The 18,789-nt window shown below is 46.2% G+C and overlaps 1 protein-coding gene across 1 annotated transcript in view; it reads right to left on the bottom strand.

The window, feature by feature from the left end:
• Positions 1–1,507: 1,507 nt before the first annotated feature.
• The window catches only part of TEKT3 (tektin 3), a 37,880-nt gene continuing 20,598 nt past the window's right edge, over positions 1,508–18,789 (bottom strand). Inside the window, exons 5-8 of the mRNA XM_077746670.1 lie at positions 15,586–15,729; positions 13,637–13,859; positions 11,068–11,222; positions 1,508–1,825 (exon numbers count right to left, since the gene is read on the bottom strand). Of these exons, the coding sequence (XP_077602796.1) occupies positions 1,609–1,825; positions 11,068–11,222; positions 13,637–13,859; positions 15,586–15,729 (739 nt within the window). The 3' untranslated portion in view covers positions 1,508–1,608. The remainder of the gene's footprint in view (positions 1,826–11,067; positions 11,223–13,636; positions 13,860–15,585; positions 15,730–18,789) is intronic.

Raw genomic sequence — 18,789 nt, 5'->3', positions numbered from 1 at the left:
CCTGGAGCCTGCTTCAGATTCTGTGTCTCCCTCTCTCTCTGCTCCTAACCCCCCTCTCTGTCTCTTCTCTGTCTCTCAAAAATGAATGTTAAAAAAAGGGTTTTTTTAATGACGCTTTGGATCAATGGCTAATGACGTGGAAACCCATTTATAATATGTGACTAAGGAAAAAGAGACCACAAATCAACAGTGCGGTTCTAAATACGTGCTTAATTATGCATTTAAATGCAAGCACATATTATATATGTAAATAGCCACAGACATTACATATTAGCCGCATGTGTAGATAAATACTATATACACGTAGGCTCAAAACAATGACAGGAATGTGGACATGTAATTAAAGGGATAAAGTATAAATGAGGTGAGGTGAGTGACACCTAATAAGTGCTTTACAAGCGCTCGCTACTTTATTAATAGTACGGACAGTAAGATGTTGACAAACCTCTGTGATTACTGCTGGGTGTTATGATAACGGGTGTGTTTTAGGAGTTTGTCTGTGTTTGTATTCCCTAGTTTCCAAAAGATGGCATGCAAATGGTTTTCATTTCTAGTAAAGAAAAAGCTATTTAAAAAAAAAACAACCCCTGAGGTACCACAAGAACTCCTGGAATTCAAGCAATGCCCCAGTTTGCTGTTTATCCAGGGTCAACACCTCTGTCACCTGCACCCCTTGGCTCTCAGTCACCTTGGGGAGAGTTTCCCAGTCCTGTTGATTGGATAGAAGACATTCTGCATTTTTCCTGTCTTTGCTTCTACGGCCGTCTCTCTGATTTCATTGCTCAGGCGTGATTTCATCAGGCCATTTCTCTGCTCAGAGATGTCCCACAGCTCCCCCAACTCCTTGATCTAGGGGTCAAGGCCTCCCAACCTTATATAACCCCCATCATGAATCACAACCTGGTCTCCTTAACTGAGGTTCCAAACGCGCTACCTTTCCACCACGTTTTGGCTCAGACTACCCCCAGCCACCGCATACCCAAGGGTCTTTCTTCTTTTCTCTGGGTTTCCTTTAACGCAGAGCTGAAAATCCCCTGTCTTTGTGACTCCGGCCCCCACTGCCTCGGAGGAAATGCATTTCTACTGCCCAGCCCATTCATGCTATACAGAGAATAACAAGAATAATACAAATAAGCTTTATTTTCCCCCTACCTTCTCTTTTAGATTGGTTGTATTTCTTTATTTCCTTCCCATAACTCAGAAACCTAGTAAACAGGGGCGCCTGGGTGGCTCAGTCGGTTAAGTGTCCACCTTAGGCTCAGGGCATGATCTCATGGTTCGTGGGTTCGAGCCCTGCATCAGGCTCTGTGCTGAATGCTTGCTCAGAGCCTGGAGCCTGCTTCAGATTCTGTGTCTGCTTCTCTCTCTGCCCCTCTCCCCCTCACGCTCTGTCTCTCAAAAAGAAATAAATGTAAAAAAAAAGAAGAAGAAGAAGAAGCCTAGTAAATAGTAGAAAATTAAGGTTTGGAAGGAGACAAAAGACGTTCCAGAACAGGACACTGGGACATTTGTCGCAACAGAATCCTTTAATAAGTGAATAGATTCGCGTTCAGCTTCAGAGCTGCCACAGGGCATTGGCTCTCCTTCTGCGGCTCTTGCGGGGGGTCCCTAACAGTAGCCCACCAGCCGGAGGGTGTTGGGAAAGGCCTTGCGCATGCTCATGCATTTTTCCTGGTCGATGTACAGGGAATTGGCTTTGACGGCCAGGTCGTGCTCCAGGGTGGCTTTGGTGTGGACCAGCGACTGCAGGGTGTCCTCCGCCTCCCTCAGACGCTGCTGTAAGGTCTGGATGGTGTCGTCCACCTCATACACTTCGTTCACAAGGCTGCGTAGGCAGAGAAGCACCTGGTTAGCTTGGCAGAAGTCACACCCCGGGACTGCTGTGTGCTAAATGCAGCGCCTGTGTGGTTACTGGATTCCTATCGGAAGGTGGCTGCTGCGCTGAGGGCATTGCGGAGTCCCCCCAGCAGCACACGGGGCACCCCGATGTCAGGAAAAAGGAAGCAGCACTTGCGTCTCCTTGTGTCTCTAGCATCCGGCCAGGGCCGCTCCCACTAACTATGCCCAGAATCCGAAAAGCAAGCTAAGTGTATTTTACGACAGCAACAAATTATCATACACATGTATATTATAGTGTTATATTTTAGGGGCTCCTATTTTATATTTTATATTCATATTTGAGCTCAGTCGGTTAAGCCCCTGATTCTTGATCTCAGTTCAGGCCTTGATTTCAGAGCCGTGAGTTCAAGCCCCAGGCTGGGCTCCACACTGGGTGTGGATTCTAGTTTAAAAAAAAAAAAAAAGTTATATTTTAAACAGATGTAGGGGCACCTGGGTGGCTCAGTCAGTTGGGCATCTGACTTCAGCTCAAGCTCAGGTCATGATCTCATGGTTTGTGAGTGCAAGCCCCGTGTCGGGCTCTGTGCTGACAGCTCGGAGTCTGGAGTCGGCTTCAAATTCTGAGACTCCCCCCCTCTGTCCCTCCCCTGCTCATGTGTTCTCTCTCTCTCTCAAAAATAAACAAACATTAAACACACACACACACACACACACACACACACACAGAGGCAAAACTTGTAAACCTGTGATAGTGTGATTTTTTTTAATGGTAAAAATAGGGGGGAAATCAAAGCTTAGCAAGACTTTCTTATATTTATTTTATCATCGAAATTATTTTCATTGTTAGAGACTTTACTCAGTGGCTAGAATTCAGCACAACCTGTCAACATATCCTGGTAGTGGCAGTGGGATGGGTTAGTGAATGTCCCTGCCCCCCAGCCGTGTCCCCAGGTAATGACTCAAGTTTCCGGAGTAAGTGTATTTGTAACTGTCGAAAAATGGAATAGAAGAGGAAACGGATCCTGCTTGAAATCAGCTACATAAAACCGTGGAACCAGCTCTAGTTCTAATTACCTAGTGATGGTAAAAAGAACCGTGACGTGTTTTTCATTAAGATTAAAAGAGGAAAAAAATTCATTCTATGGAAAAACCTATAGCATCTCCTAAATTACATTGAGTCAATATTGCTTTAATTGTCTGTTTCTTTGAGTATCAGTGAATCTTCCCCAAAGTTCTGTTGACCTTGTTACATTTCTTCTGTGAATTGCTTCTCTCCCTTGTTCTCTTTGCTACTGGGGTATCACTTTTATCTTATTCATTTGCAAAGAGCTCTTTCAGTATTAGGCATGTTGATTTTTTTTTTTTTTTTTGGTCTGCCTTGCTTCTTGCAAATGTTTTCCCCAATTTCTTTTGCCTTTTTAATTTTCGCTATGAGGCTTTTATTCTATGTATGATTTCAATTTTTTACGGTAAGCCAAACCTCTCTCTCTCTCTCTCTGTGATTCCTTCCTGTGTTTGTACTTAGAAAGTCTTTGTCTTCCTGAAGAGCAACTGAGCAGGGGCTCCTTTACCCATTGATTTGGTCAATGACATTGAGGAGAGATCTCGGCCACTTAAGAGAAAGAATAGGAAACAGTTTATAAAAAGACAGTAATGGGGTGCCTGGGTGGCTCTCGGTTAAGCGTCTGACTTTTGATTTTGGTTCAGGTCATGACCTCACGGTTCCTGAGTTCAAGCCCGACACCCGGCTCTGTGCTGGCAGAGCAGAGCCTGCTTGGGATTCTCTCTCTTTTTCCCTCTCTCTCTGCCCCTCCCCCACACATGCTGTCTTTGTTTCTCTGAAAATAAATAAACTTAATAAAAATTTTTAAAAAGAATAATAATAGCACCACACTTATCAACTATTATATATAAACATAGTATATTATATATATGTATTATATACATACTATACATGTAGTGTATATATATATAAATATATGTGTATATAAAGTCCTAAGTACTTTCTATGATCAGACAAGTTAATTCTCATAACAACACCACAAAGTAGATACTATGATTATCCCCAGTTTACAGATGACAAAACTGAGGCATACGGAATTTAGGTAACTCTCCTGACAGTTTTGCATGGAACCATCAGCTGCTTTTAATTACCAGGCTGCTCCCCTGCCTGACTCTAGTCTGTCAAAAGCTCACCCCCAACTTTACCAAATTATAACTAGTGCTTCAATATTAAGGTTTTCTTTATTTGGGAATTCCTTTGTCAGCAGACTGAAGGTGCATGGAATTAATTAAAATATACAGTAATAGAGGGGCCCCTGGTTGGCTCAGTTGGTAGCGTATGTGGCTCTTAATCTCTGGGTCATGAGTTTGAGCCCCACACGAGGCATGGAGCCTGCTCTAAAACAAATAAAATAAAATATACAGTAATATAAAAACAGGGACAAAGAACAAATTAAAGATACGCGGTCCCTAGAGATAAAAGGAACGTCTCCATCACAGAAAAGCACCAGGATGTGTGATTTTTCACATGGCAACCGTAGAGCTTCATAGAACCTTGCAGCTGGAAAACAAATGCGAGAGGTCATCAGGCTAAGCTTCCTTGTTTCGCCAACGAGGAAATCGAGTCGGGGGACTAATGAACTGTGCTTTCCACAGGCACGCGGCCCACACATGTTTATGAGCTTCGCACGGTTATCCAGGAAACCAAGAAGGAAATAAGGAACCTCACTGGCCATCATAAGGAACTGGGTCCTATTTCCAACCCCTATACCAGCAGCTCCCTGCAAAAGCAGAGACCCGAGAACTTGGCTTCTGCATACAGAACGCCCTTGGGTAAGACCATCTCATTCCTATCTGTAATCTCCACACCCAGTGAAATTTGAATTTCAGATAGATGTGCATTTTTTTAGGATATGTATTTTAATTGCAATAAAAGACACAAAAGAAGAATTTACCATCATAATCACTTAAAAATTTTTTTTAAGTTTATTTATTTGAGATAGAAAGCATGAGTAGAGGAGGGGCAGAGAGACGGGGGGGTGGGGGGAGGAGAGAGAATCCCAAGCAGGCTCCACACTATCAGCACAGAGTCCGACACCGGGCTGGAACTCACGAACGATGAGATCAAAACCTGAGCCAAAGTCGGACCCTTAACCGACTGAGCCCCCCAGGCACCGCACCCCCTTAACCACTTTTAAGTGGACAGTTCAGTGGCATTACCTGCATTTGCACTGTGTGCAATCATCACTACTGTCCATCCGCAAAACTCTTTTTCTCGAAAACTGAAACTTGGCCCCCCATGCCCCCTGAGCCCAGGGCAATCACCATCCTACTTTCTGTCTCTCTGAATATTACTGCTCCACAAACCTCCTACAAGTAGAATCATACGGTATCTGTCCTTGTGGGAGTGGCTTATTTCACTCAGTAGAATCATTTCACAAAGTATTTTTGTAACAGAAATATTTCACGCAATACATGGGATATGTTTATACTAAAATTCATTCGCCCGCCATTTACCTGAAACTTAAATTTTACTGGCCATCCTGTGTTTTGATTTGCAAAATCGGGCAACCTTACCACAGGGGCCAGTTAGTGCCAGGCACAAAGTGGGCTCACACAAAATATTAAAAAGGCACCAAACCAATAATTTTTCTACTCAAAACCCTCCATGCTCTCTTCTTCCTAAAGCACAAATTGCACATTTTTAAAGACATGCACCAAATTAGAAACCACTGTTTAGGCCGAGGGGAGGGGAGATGAGAGGGTAGGAAAGGGGGGTCTCTCTTTTTTTTTTAAATGTTTTTAATGTTTATTTATTTTTGAGAGACCGAGAGAAAGAGCATGAGTGGGGGAGCAGCAGAGAGAGAGGGGGAGACACAGCATCCGAAGCAGGCTTCAGTCTCCGAGCTGTCAGCACAGAGCCTGATGTGGAGCTTGAACTCACGAAGAAACTGCAAGATCATGACCTGAGCCGAAGTCCAACGCTTAACCGACTGAGCCACCCAGGCGCCCCAGGGGTCTCTCATTTTGTACTCCGTAGAGATCTGTATTAGTTGAACCCATTCTAACATCAGAATGCATCTCTATCTTACTTGTGAAATTAGACAAGAAAAGCTTTAGAAAAAACATAAGGTGAAAGGTTTGACATAAAAGAATAAGGGAAGAATTTCTGTTGAGTCGTAACATGAGAAAACATGAGGAAACAGCATGAATAGCTAATGATCAGGGACGCTCTAGCTGCATGATGAAAAGCTAGGCAAGCAACACTTTGGATAAAAGGAATCTGTATTTGCCATGGGGAAGGCGGCTCACAATACAATGTTGGTTGACAAAGTCAGGGTAGAAAATCCCATGTGAAACATGATCGTAAGTTTGTTAACATTCCTGGCGGCACACTCAGCAAAATGTTAACACCGGTTATCATTCGATGGCATGAAGAATCAAAGGCGGGTTTTATTTTTTATTTCCTTTTTCTGATTGTCTTCTATCATGAACGGATATGATATATTTTTTTTAATTTTTAACATTTATTTATTTTTGAGGGAGAGACAGAGAGAGACAGAGCATGAGCGGGGGAGGGGCAGAGAGAGGAGACATCAAATCCGAAACAGGCTCCAGGCTCTGGGCTGTCAGCACAGAGCCCGACACGGGGATCGAACCCACAAACCGCAAGATCATGGCCTGAGCCAAAGTTGGATGCTTAACTGACTGAGCCACCCAGGCTCCCCCAGATACGATATTTTCAAGTTGACTTTTATTTACTTTTGAGAAGGAATCAGAGAACAAGGTGGTGAGGGACAGAGAGAGGGAGAGAATCCCAAGCAGGCTCCTCGCTGTCAGCACAGAGCCTGACACGGGGCTCGAATTCACAAACCATGAGATCATGGCCTAAGGCAAAATCAAGAGTCAGATGCTCAACCGACTGAGCCACCCAGGAGCCCCTGACAGATACTAATTTAAAACCAGAAAGAGCACAATAAATATTTTACAAAAAGGAAACACAATTTTGAAGGACTTAAACTCTCTTTGGCCTTTAGACACTGACACCACAACCAGGCAGCCGGGTAAACGTGTCTTTTTTGGATGGCACAACATTCTAGCGATGATGGCCCTAGGTCTGCTCATCATGCCTACCTTTAGAGGAATATGCCAACTGGTGGCTGACCCAGGCTAAGGGAGAGGTGTAGAGCAGATGCGGCGCCGGCACCCCAGGACATTTGCACATCCCATCTCAGACAATCGTGACGTCATCCTTGCAGATGCTTAAAGTAAATCACCACACCCAGCGTGCCCTTCCCTCTCTCCTTTGCAGGCAATTGATCAGATGTGTTTCCTCTGTCTCTGATCTTAGCACCCTCCTCCCAGACTACTATTACCCCACACTTTGTCCCACTAATTTACACCATCCTCAAAGCCCCAATGCACAGGTGCTCCTTCAAGTAGTCCCTCCCTTAACTCTGGGACTAAGTGGCTGCCTAATGTCAGGTGTTCCAAGAGCACTAGCTCTTTTGCAGCCCTCCAGGTGCTTGATGGGGCCTGTTTTTACATCTGCTCCACAGGCCGTCATCTCCACAAAGACTTTCTGAGCCGGCCCTGCTCATGGCTGTCTCTGCAGCCAAAGTTGACAGACATGCCGAAGATACTTGTGGGATAAAGACCAACGTCCGTGTCCCAGCTGACGGAGGTCACGGTGCGGGGTGGGGAGCTGCCCCCAAGTGCAAGTCCACAGAGTCTTCCAAGAACAAAAACCAGACCCCAGGTGACGAAGAGGAAGGACGGGCCTGGGGAGACGCCTGGAGGGGTCCGCTCACACGGGTCTAGTGGACAATTCATCTATGAGGGAACTTTTGAAAACATAGATGATGTCAATAATTTTTTTTTTTTAAGGGAAGTCAAGATGCATAGAACACAGGCAGCTAATGCCCCCGTCTCCCACTGCTGCGTGAACACACCTGGGAATTCCGGAACTTCCCTCCACTTGTGCCCTTAAACATCTCACCCATCTTTCTGGGTTCTTTTCATAAATTTTTTTATGTTTATTTTTGAGAGAGAGAGAGAGAGAGAGCATGAGCAGAGGCAGGGCAGAGAGAGAGAGACAGAGAGACAGAGAATCTGAAACAGGCTCTGAGAACAGAATCTGACAGCTCAGAGCCTGACACGGGGCTCAAACCCACGAAGAGGGAGATCGTGACCTGAGCCAAAGTCGGATGCTTAACTGACTGAGCCACCCAGGCACCCCCTTCTCACCCATCTTTCAAGGCCCCATCTTACCCTTGGCTTCCTTGTTCTCGGCAGACCCAAGAGAGCTGTTCTGCTGAAATCACTCATTTCTGGGAAGGAATCACAGAACTGAGAAACAGTTTGCATTCAAATACAAATAAAGCCTCCGTCTTTTTTTTTTTTTTAATGTACCAAGATTATTTAAGTAAAGAGACAGGTCTGGCCTGCCGCCAAGGATGCCAAAAATGTTTAGCGTTGCTTTTGAAAGAACCTGTTCAGAAAACTTTAAATGAAAAACAAAAGTCTTGAAATGAAAACGGCAGTTTTTCTCTGTCCTCACTCCCCCGAGTCCATGGTCTTACTTCTTCCTTCGTCTACACGGCCCAAGGGAGCCTCTCAGAATGATCAGGTTGAATAAGGAAAATAACCCCCTCCCTCAGTCATAATCCCAGACTCCACGGCTGTTCCTCTAAGAGCGTATTTTTGGCAGTGACAGTTTAACAACAAATTTTTCCGGAAACAAAAGTAGGTTTTGTCCTGAAGTCAAGAAAGGGGCAGAGGAAACAGACGCACTGTGGGCTCTACAGGAAAAGCAAAGGGAAAGGAAATTCTGTGTAGCTGTGAAGGGGGAAGGAAGTGAAAATGAACGCCTCCTCATCTGCTACCCCCAACGTCAAGTTAGATCACGACTCAAACCCCTTTTAAAAAGCAGCCCCGTGTTTGTCTGATGTCTGGGGACAATTTATGCGTCCCCATCTCTGCTTCTGGTGATACTGCAGAGAAACTCTCAGAGAATGAAATGTCGCTCAGCTTCCCCTAATAATATCTGCAGAAAACCAGTCTGTGATCAAATCCTGGCTGACCTGGTGGACGTGCTTGCACTTGGGACGCATCTTGGGCAGCAAATGGACGCTGCAGGCTGGTCACCGGGGGGACCTGCCTGGCCTCCAGAGGGATGGAGGTCAGCTGATCCTGAATAAGGCACCGGCTGTGAATGGGCAGGGGTTCTCCGGAACCCCCTCTGGGAAGCGTGTAGCCAGCCTGGGAGGCACTCCCGTGCACTAGGCCCAGAATGCACTGCAGCTCCACCAGGAGAAATGCCACTAATGCATTCCCATCCATTCTAGAGCATCCTTCTCAGCATCCAACACGGGTGCCGTCCGTGCTGTCCGGGCGGGGTGTTCTGCGGTAATGATCTCCTCTGTGACCCTCAGGCTCACCCTCCGTGGGAGAGATGGGGAGACAGGCCCTGCTTTGCCGATTCGTTCCACGTGGGCCTTGAGGAGGTCAGATGAGATTGGGCACACGATGGGGGGATGGTAAAATCACCATCCACATGAAAGACGGGGAAGGAGCAGCCGGTAGTTGTTTGGTTGAATAGGGCTCTGCGGTGAGGCAAGGACTCAAACTGCATCTGTACGCATCAAGTCACTCAACCCGCTTCTGCCTCAGTTTCCTTATTTGTAAAATGCAGATAGTGAATGGGATCGTGTAGCACTGAGGACGGGGCCCAGCACTGAATGAGAGCCGTGCAGCTCTCATATCCCCGCCACCACCGTCTTTATCATCTTCATCATTGTGGGCCTCACAACGACCCCCTTGCCTTCCGAGGGATCCACACTCGTTTCTACGGCAGGGCTCAGCGTCGTTTTATCCCAAGGATAAATCCTCTGTGATGGTGAGGGAACCTCACCATGGAACCAGGCGGGAGACAAGTGGGCGCCCCCCCCCCCAACGGCCCCAGAAAAGAATCTGGAAGTTCAAGGGCAGCCCCTCTGCTCCTTCATTTGCTATAAGATTTGATTCGCTTCTGCGCGGAGCCTTTCCTGACCTGAGAAGGGCAGTGATGCGCTCCAGAAAGAAAAGGCAAAGTTGGCAGATATTGGGAAATTGGAAAGGAAGCCAGAATGTGGGTCGGAGCAAAGGGCGTGGGGGTGGGGGTGGGAAAAGCTTTGCCCAATTCCCGATGAACCCACCCCACAAAAGGATGTTCGAAGTTGAAATCATCATCATAATAAAAGGCATCTTAGCGTTTAGTGGCCTCCAAGTCTTCCCGTTATGTGTATGTGCGGGATGCGCAGATGGCCAGCCGTTTTCGATTTCTGCTGAGGACAGAACAAGCTGAAGCGAGCCTCACTAAAAGGGTCCCGGGGACCACAACGATGGTCTTAACGAGGAGAGGAGATATTAAATGCCAAGAGAGGCCAATGAGAACGAGCGAGTGAGAGCAAATAGAGAGGTCATTGGAACTGGCCCTTTTCTAATGAGTCCCAAGCTCTGAAATACACACAGGAAACAACACTTATGAGAGAGTGTTCTGGAAACTCCAGACTCCAGGAGAGCGCAGAGGAACCCGGATGCCCCACTGGCCCCAGTGAATGAGCCTCAATTGTTATTATCACTTTTGTGTGTGTGTGTGTGTGTGTACAGTATTGGTATCATTTCCTTTTTTAAAACATTGTGGTGGAATGTACACAGCACAGAAAATCTACCATTTATTTATTAATTTTTTTAATGTTCATCTATTTTTGTGAGAGAGACCGAGCAGGAGAGAGGCAGAGACAGAGGGAGACACAGAATCCGAAGCAGGGTCCAGGCTCCGAGCCGTCAGCACAGAGCCCGACGCGGGGCTCGAACCCACGAACTGCAAGATCATGACCTGAGCTGAAGTTGGCCACTTAACCAACTGAGCCACCCAGGCGCCCCCATCTCAACTATTTGTAAGCATACAGTTCAGTGGCATTTGGTACTTTCAAACTGTGGGGCTTCCATCACCACCACCCACCTCCAAAATTATTATTCAGCCTCAGTCGTAACCTTGTGCCCATTTTATGAATAATTAAGGACACTTTTGAAGAAGGTTCCTACAGAATGAGCAGAATGAGCAGGAAGCGGCTTCATGAAGAGCACGGAGCCACCCTCGGGCTGGAGGGTTGCCCCCAGCTGCGTCCGCCAGCTGCATCCCCCCAGCTCGCCCCTCCGGCCAAGGGCACACTGCCCCCTCACCGTAGCTGAGCCAAGTCTCGGCAGAGCTCTATGTTGGGTCTTCTCGTGCGCTCGTCCAGTCGGGTCTGAGCCACTTTCAGGAAGGCAGACTTGTCCTTGACGGCCTTCTTGATGGATTCTATGGTCATTTCAGTCTGGAATATCTCCTGCAAGGTCTGTAGGAGGAGAAGCAAATGCCTGAGGCTTCGTGCACTTGAGGCGAGGGCCCCTGGCCCTCTCTAGTGGGAAGGTGGATTCTCTGAGGTTCTCGCTCCCTCCTAGCCCCATCCCTGTGAATCTCTGGAGAGTGGACTGTGGGCATCTCTTCCTAAGTCCAGGTGCGATCTGCCAGGTTGGGAGAGTATTTACACCACAGAAATGAGCAAATGCTGCAAACTGGAGCTTCCTTCCCACCCACAACCCTTAGATCACCTGTTGCTAAATATTTACCAGAGCACATATGTACGTAAGGCCGTGAGGTGTGAGTGGCCCTCACTTTCCTCCTCAATCAGCACATCCTTCCTCTGTATCTTCTTACTAGACTCATAGAGGTGTTGTCCTTCAAGGATTTGCCTTGAAGCCAATCAAGTTCAAGTTTCTGAGAGTCTCACTTGCATGAGAGGAGCACAGGCAGTTTGGGGGGTCCTGATTTCCTATTCTCTTTTTGTAAAGAGGGTCCCCCAAATCACATCCACCTGGATCCTTCTCCTATACTCTGACAACTTTGCCTTCTTTTATGAACTTGACCTCTGCACTCCTAATTCTCCCCATCCGCCCACCCCTCACCCCTTCAGCCACCTTCCTGTGGCCTGGAGACATACCCAGTGTCACTCAAATTCTTTTGAAACCTTGTGTTTTTACCACGACGCTCTCCCAGCCAGCCCCACCTGCGTATTCTCCGATTGGCACTCTCCCATCCCCTCCCTCACGATCACTGCCACAGTCACTCAACAACGGCCTCACTCACTGCCTCCACTGTGACCAGCTAAGCTTGAGGTGGTCCCCGTATTCCTGGACCCCGGGGCCCTCCTGAAACTGCTCTCTCAAAGGGGGCAACAACCTTCCCCAACATCCCCCTCTCCTTGAAACCCCTGTCCCGCTTCTCTTCTCTGGCCAGCTGCTGTCCTAATTCCTCGCCGTCCTCTGTAGCTGCCTCGCATCATTTCCGGTGCGAGGGTCACCTTTGGGACACACCTCTGCTCCATCCTTTCTTCGCTGCAGAAATCTCACGTAACCCCACGGATTCGGCACGTGCATGACCCAGGAGCCCTTCAATCTGTCGCCCAAACCCTGACCTGTCTCCCAAGCTTTCAAGAGCTTGTCAAAGACCATTCCACTGTTCCTGTCACTGAAGCCATCCTTGGGGGCTCCCTGCGCCCTGAAGCCACCCAGTCTATAGTGCTTTGCTATGACAGCCTTAGCCAACTGATGTAGAAGTAAATACAGATTTGTTGAACAAAGGGGCTCCAACACGTGAGCCTTCTAGAGGCCTCTAGAATAGCTTCCTACTGCCTGGTGGATACCCTCCCGCCAGTGTCTTCTACGGTGTGGTCCCAGCCTGCCTTCCAAACTTGTCTCCGAGGACAGACACCATCCGGGGACAGACCGGAGCTCCGCCTCTGATTGGCTTCTTCCTACAGCTTTGCTGGAGACATTACTCTGCCTGAATGTTCTCTCCCCTCCCCAAGCCCCAACAACACTTTTTGTATTTGTTATTTGGCGACCGCTCTTTATATATAATTTTCCATCGTTACTAATTGTTCATGAGCTTTCCACGTGTCGACACCTCTTCACAAATGCAAGCTTCCTGGGAACAAACTGCCTATCCTGCTTCTCTCTTCGGTAGCTGCTGTCTGGCTCAACAAGTATTTGCTGTCCAAAGAGGACACCGGGAGAAGGGGACTTCATTTGCTGCATGGTGTCCTCGGTTGGATAATATCCCCTTCCAGCAACATGGCTGACTGCGTAAGGTTCTTAAAATAAGGAACAAAAACCCATACGCAGCATAATCCACAGAAATAATAACAGCTCCAAGACAGATGCTAAAGAAAGAAAGAGCTCCTTGTTTATCTTGAAACACTCAACTTCTGCTTAAATCCTTCATGTTATTGTCATCATAAAACCTTTGTGCCTGGAGCACTTTAAGAAGTTCAATATCAGAAACACTCTGAACCACCTAATCGTTTCCTGTATTTGGTTTTGTATTCCAGAAAAAGGGCCTGAAATAACTGAACAGAAAACATTCCTGCCATATGGTCTAATAATAAATTCGCTTCCTAGTGACATACAGTGATCCATTAAACTTTAATCATAATATTTTTGTTTCTATTAACTACTAGGAACCTTTCCGTGCATAGTGCATTCTTTGTATTCCAAAAAACCAGTGGATTCTGATTTCATTTTGACACCTGGCTACCTAGCTAAAATAAATGGTGTGCTTTGTACTGTTTTAAATTTTTCTCAGTCTGTACGGCCAGGAGGTCATGTGTCTTACGGCATCTCGGCGGCAGTGGTGAGAGATTTGTGATCTCAGGGCCCCCTGCTCGATCTATACGGGTCAGCCAACGGGTACCACGGGTGCTTGATTTACCTTCGCTAAGTGAATCTGAATCTTATTTTTAGCATCTGCAGTCTCAGCAATACGATTGGTGAAAGACAAATTCACTTTGTTGAATTGATTCCACATCTCGTTGGCAGTCACAACCAAGAGGTTTTGAATGTCGTCCCTTAGCTTGGAAGAGGCCGCTCGTTCACTCTGGGATCGGAGAACATTATCATCTGTAAATTTAGCCCAGGACTCAGGCACTGAGACCCTGGGGGGGAAGAAAAAGTAGAACCATACATGGGTGACTACAACGAAATAGTCTAGATGGTCTGTAGGAAATCATTCAGTTTTGTGAAAGAGCGAACCTGAGAGCAATAAATCCGGGTTTTATTGCATAAAATATATACATCAGAACAAAGCTTATTTAAAACTTTTCTTAATTGTTCCTTATTTCCCTGCTTAGTTTCTGTAAATTCAAAACATACACTAAGTCCTCTGTCAACCGGGGGCCTCGGGGCTTAATGAAGGTATGGGCATGTTGGCTCATAAGAAATGTGTCTCACTGGCCCAGTAAACGTATGAAAAAACATCCAACCTCAGGAGTAATCAAAGAGGTACTTACCAAAACAGTAACATGCTAATAACCCTTTATTGGAATAGCAAAGAGTGAAGAGAATGGTAAAAATTTTTAATGTTTATTTATTCATTTTGGGGGGGAGGGGCAGAGAGAGAGGGACAGACAGAGAATCCCAAGGAAGAATCCCCGATGTGGGCTCAAACTTATGAACTGTGAGATCAGAGCCGAAATCAAGGGTCAGATGCTTACCCAACTGAGTCACCCAGGTGCCCTAAGGCAAGGAAAATATTCTTTATTTCAACCGTAGTCATGGTGACATAGGCATAGAAATTTGTCAAAACTCACCAAAATGTACACCAAACACATTTCAGTGTAGGTGAATTTCACCTCAATCAAGTTGTTTTTTTTTTTTTAAAAAAAAGGAATGATTGGGAAAAGACCATGAACCGAAGACTATTCAGGGGCCTGGCAAGAAAACCATTGATGGAGCAAGTTTAATGTTCATCATTTAAGCAACAGGCAGTGATGGATGGGGCACCTGGGTGGCTCAGTCAGGTAAGTCCAACTTTGGCTCAGGTCATGATCTCACAGTTCATGAGTTTGAGCCCCATGTCAGGCTCTGAGCTCTCAGCACAGATACTGTGTTGCTTCTGATTCTGTGTCTCCCTCTCTCTCTACCCTTCCCCGACTCAAACTCTCTCTGTCTCTCAGAGTAAATAAACATTAAAAAAAAAAAAAACTTTTTTAAGCGACAGCAGTGATAATAAAACGAGAAGCTGTTTTCCCCCACAATTTCTGCTTCAAGTAGCTGTTATTTTCATACTTAGAAATATTAACAAAAATTCTCTTTTTTTGAGCTTTTCAAAATATGTATTTTATTCTTTTTTTAAATGTTTTATTTATTTCTAGGAGAGAGAGAGAGACAGCGTGAGCAGGGGAGGGTCAGAGAGAGAGGGAGTCACAGACTGAAACAGGCTCCAGGCTCTGAGCTGGCAGTCAGCACAGAGCCCGACGCGGGGCTCGAACCCACGAACCGCGAGATCATGACCTAAGCGAAAGTCGGACGCTTAACCGACTAAGCCACCCAGGTGCCCCTCAAAATATGTATTATTGAAGTACAGTGGATTACAATGTTCTAACAGTTTCAGGTATACAACACAGTGATTAATGATTCTATACATTACTCAATGCTCACCACATAAGTATAAACAACAAATTTTCTTTTACAAAATAACAGGACTCAAGCATCAAGGCCTGACTGAAGAACATGTGTGCTTACTGAAGACCCATCCAAAGCAGGGTTGTCTTTTATCTTCCCATGTTTTCCACTTCTGACCTGTAAGCTGCATCATGTTGAAGGGAGAGAAAATGAATTAAATGACATCAAAATCCTAGAAGTGCTTCGTGCCCAACTTACGTCGCATCAACCCTCTCCACTCCGCGAAAGTAGCTGACGCCATCCGATGTGTTTCGCAGATGGCGGCATTTATCGTCGATGCGGTAAGCTGCCTGTTTGTCACTCAGGTCCTTCTCCAGCTCATGCTGGGAGGCTCTATTAGCTCTGTAACATAGAGTGGGGAGTCGGAGCTTCAGGTTTAGGCAATGATTTGATATGAGGAAGGGTAACTGGCCTTCTGTGCTGGGACCCACCCACCCACCACTGCTGTCTGGGTCTCTCCTCCTGAAACCATGTCCAGCTTCCCAGTTAAAAGGAGCCCTCCCTGGAGATGTCCATACATGTGAGTAATTCGAACCCTGCCACACTGCCCCTCCCGTGGTGTGTGGTGTGGCTTGGGAGAGAAGAGGTGTAAATAAACAGAAGGTGGGTATCTGAAGCCCCGAAGCTGGGGCCCATCTTCCTAAGATAGACACTGTTCCAGGAAGGATGCTGGTTTAAAGTAATCTGTCCACACCTATGCCTCTCTTTCCTTCTTCTTTTCCTTCTTCTATGTCCCAATCCCTCCATCCTTTGAGTGCCACTCATGCAGGACCTCACTGGATGTTGGAAGGAGTCAAGTTTTCCTCCAAGGGAAGGGAGAGACCACTGACTTACAATTTTAAAAAATCATTTGGTCCTGGGTTGAGAACAGACAGCAGGCGACAGAGTAGACCCATGAGAAGATGTGTGCAGTTAGTTACCCGGGCGAGAGATAGTAGTGGCTTTGACCAACAGGGTAGCGGTAAAGGAGGTCACAAGCGTTCAGATTCTGAGTGTTTTCAAGAAAGAGCCAAGAGACTCTCAGGAGATTAAACATCAGTGGAGATCAAAGAGATGGAGTCAGTGATTGGAATAATGGAATTCCATCAACAGAGATGGGTGAAGCTATGGGCGAGTAGGCTGGGGAGAAGATGGACATTCAACCAATACACTGACTTTGAATGTCCATGAAACATCCAAGTGTAGCTACCAAAGAGCTTGCTGGAGTTTGGGAGAGAGGTCTGGAATGGAAAAATTGGGAGATCACTAGCATCTAGATAGTATTTGAAAACGCAGGACAACTAGACGGTCTTCATCATTTTGGTATTCCTGGCACACGGAATGGGCTTGGAATACAGGCACCATTTGGTAGAGCCAGTGTTGAATAGGATAGACTAATTCCAGCTGCTTGTAACGTTAGGTAAGACACTTGACCTGTCAGAGTGGATTCTTTTTCTTTAAAATGGAAATGAGGGTAGCAACGTGCCAGCAGTCTGCATTTTGTGAATCCTGATACAATTTTGGGAACTCTAAAACACATGCCAAAGATGAAAGATGAGAAAGTTGCCTCCCCTTGCTATTTCTGTGTCCAGTCTCCTGCCTCAGGTTATTGTGTTGAAACTCTTAGGATTAAGGCCTTTCTCATTTGTGGTCTGGGACCAAGATGCCCCATAGCCTTCCTCTCTTAGGCTGACGTGCCCTGGACTTCCTCTGATCTGAGCTCAGAACCTCCTTAGCAAGGTGTTGGAGGCAGCACCCCATCAACCTATCTGATAACCCCAAAATGGGAAAAATCTTGGTGGCCATATTGGTGCCTAATGACATTCCATTTTCAACCGAGATCCAAGCTAAGGCCTCTGTTGTGTGCTCCAGAGCAAACAAGAGTTACAAAACTCTTCTCCCATCTCCTTCTCTGGATGAAGCCCAAAGACCATGTAGGCAATCCCACAAATCCTGGAGAAACCATTCCAGGAAATGAGGTAGGCATGTTGCCCACTGTCTATGAAATGAAAGCCAAGGTCTTTAAAGCATCACTAACAAAGACTCCAAACAAGGGCCTGCATGGAGACCGAACTTTCTGCAAAGGCCCAAAAAGGGCTGGGTACGAGACAATTTATAAATGAGACTGATATGAAGATGTGGTCATTCCACAGCAGAACAATCTGGGCAAGGAGCTTGAAGCTCACAGAAAATGAGCTGAAAGATTTTAGGTTATAAAGAAAATGGGATTGGGGACTGGGCCTGAAGAAAACAGAACAGGCACAATTCTGTGAACCCTGTTAACTGTGGTTCTGTGATTCCTAGGGAACAGAAGCCACGAAGTAATATCAGAACGGACTTGCTTGCAGTAATAGTTCAGGAAAACTGCATACAGTCAGTCATCCTTAACCCATCTTCTATCTCTCCTCAATATTTCTGGACTGAAGAGCCCTTCCAGTCACAGCGAGAGAGAGAGATCCCCGCCGTCTAAACCTCGCCGACCCTCAGAGGATCAATCCTGATGGACACAGTGAGCAAACACAACAGACACTATTCACACCTCTATGACACTTATTCCTGTGGGGTAGCCCACGTTATCCTTGACAACATTAATATAAGCAGAAGCAGCCTCTCCTTTGGGTGACATATTCGATGCTGCTTTCTATGAGCATAACCAGAGGAACATTCATGTTTCTGTACATGTTAGGAAAGAGGCTCAACCAATGTGTTTTCAATGCTGAAAGCTATTATCATTGCTTAAGACCTTCCTTGGATTATTATTCTCCCTTGCCCTAATCCCCACCATAAATATTAAATACCTCCTTTCTGCTATTGCCAAGAAAAAAGGGATTTGTACCCCGGTAGGGTGTAGGATGGGCGAACGTTTGCAATGCAACGGGAAGTGGTCAGAGCTACAGTGACACAACCAGAGGACTGGGGAGCATGTGCCGGGGTCCCTGGGAAATCAGGGAAATCTGAGACTTTAAGGAGTTATGGAAATAACCATAAAAGGGAGCCACAATTCATTTCTTTTCCAATGGTTGGGCTGAATGTATACAAGTCACTCTCTCATCAAAGAAAGAAAGTCTGGAGTTGAAAGAGACCTTAGCCAATTCTCCAAATTAGAGCAGAAATCCTTTTCTTTAGCATCTCAAAATGATTTACTTAAGTATAAACTTAAAGCAAGCACTCCAGAGCTCCTGGGTGGCTCAGTCGGGTAAGAGTCTGACTCTGGCGTAGGTCACTATCTCCCAGTTTGTGAGGTCAAGCCTTGAGGAGGGCCCTGCACTGACAACTAAGAGTCTGAAGCCCCTCTCCCGCTTTTGCACATGTTCCCTCTCTCTCTCTCAAAAGTAAACATTTAAAAAAAAAAAATAAAGAAAGCAAGCACTCCAAGTACTCATGTCAACCTCCAAAGAAAAATGGATATGTGCACATGTATGT

Source organism: Crocuta crocuta, unplaced genomic scaffold (assembly GCF_008692635.1).
Source record: "Crocuta crocuta isolate KB4526 unplaced genomic scaffold, BGI_CrCroc_1.0 scaffold139, whole genome shotgun sequence".
Taxonomy (NCBI): Eukaryota; Metazoa; Chordata; class Mammalia; order Carnivora; family Hyaenidae; genus Crocuta; species Crocuta crocuta.
This window is presented reverse-complemented; position numbering and strand designations above follow the sequence as displayed.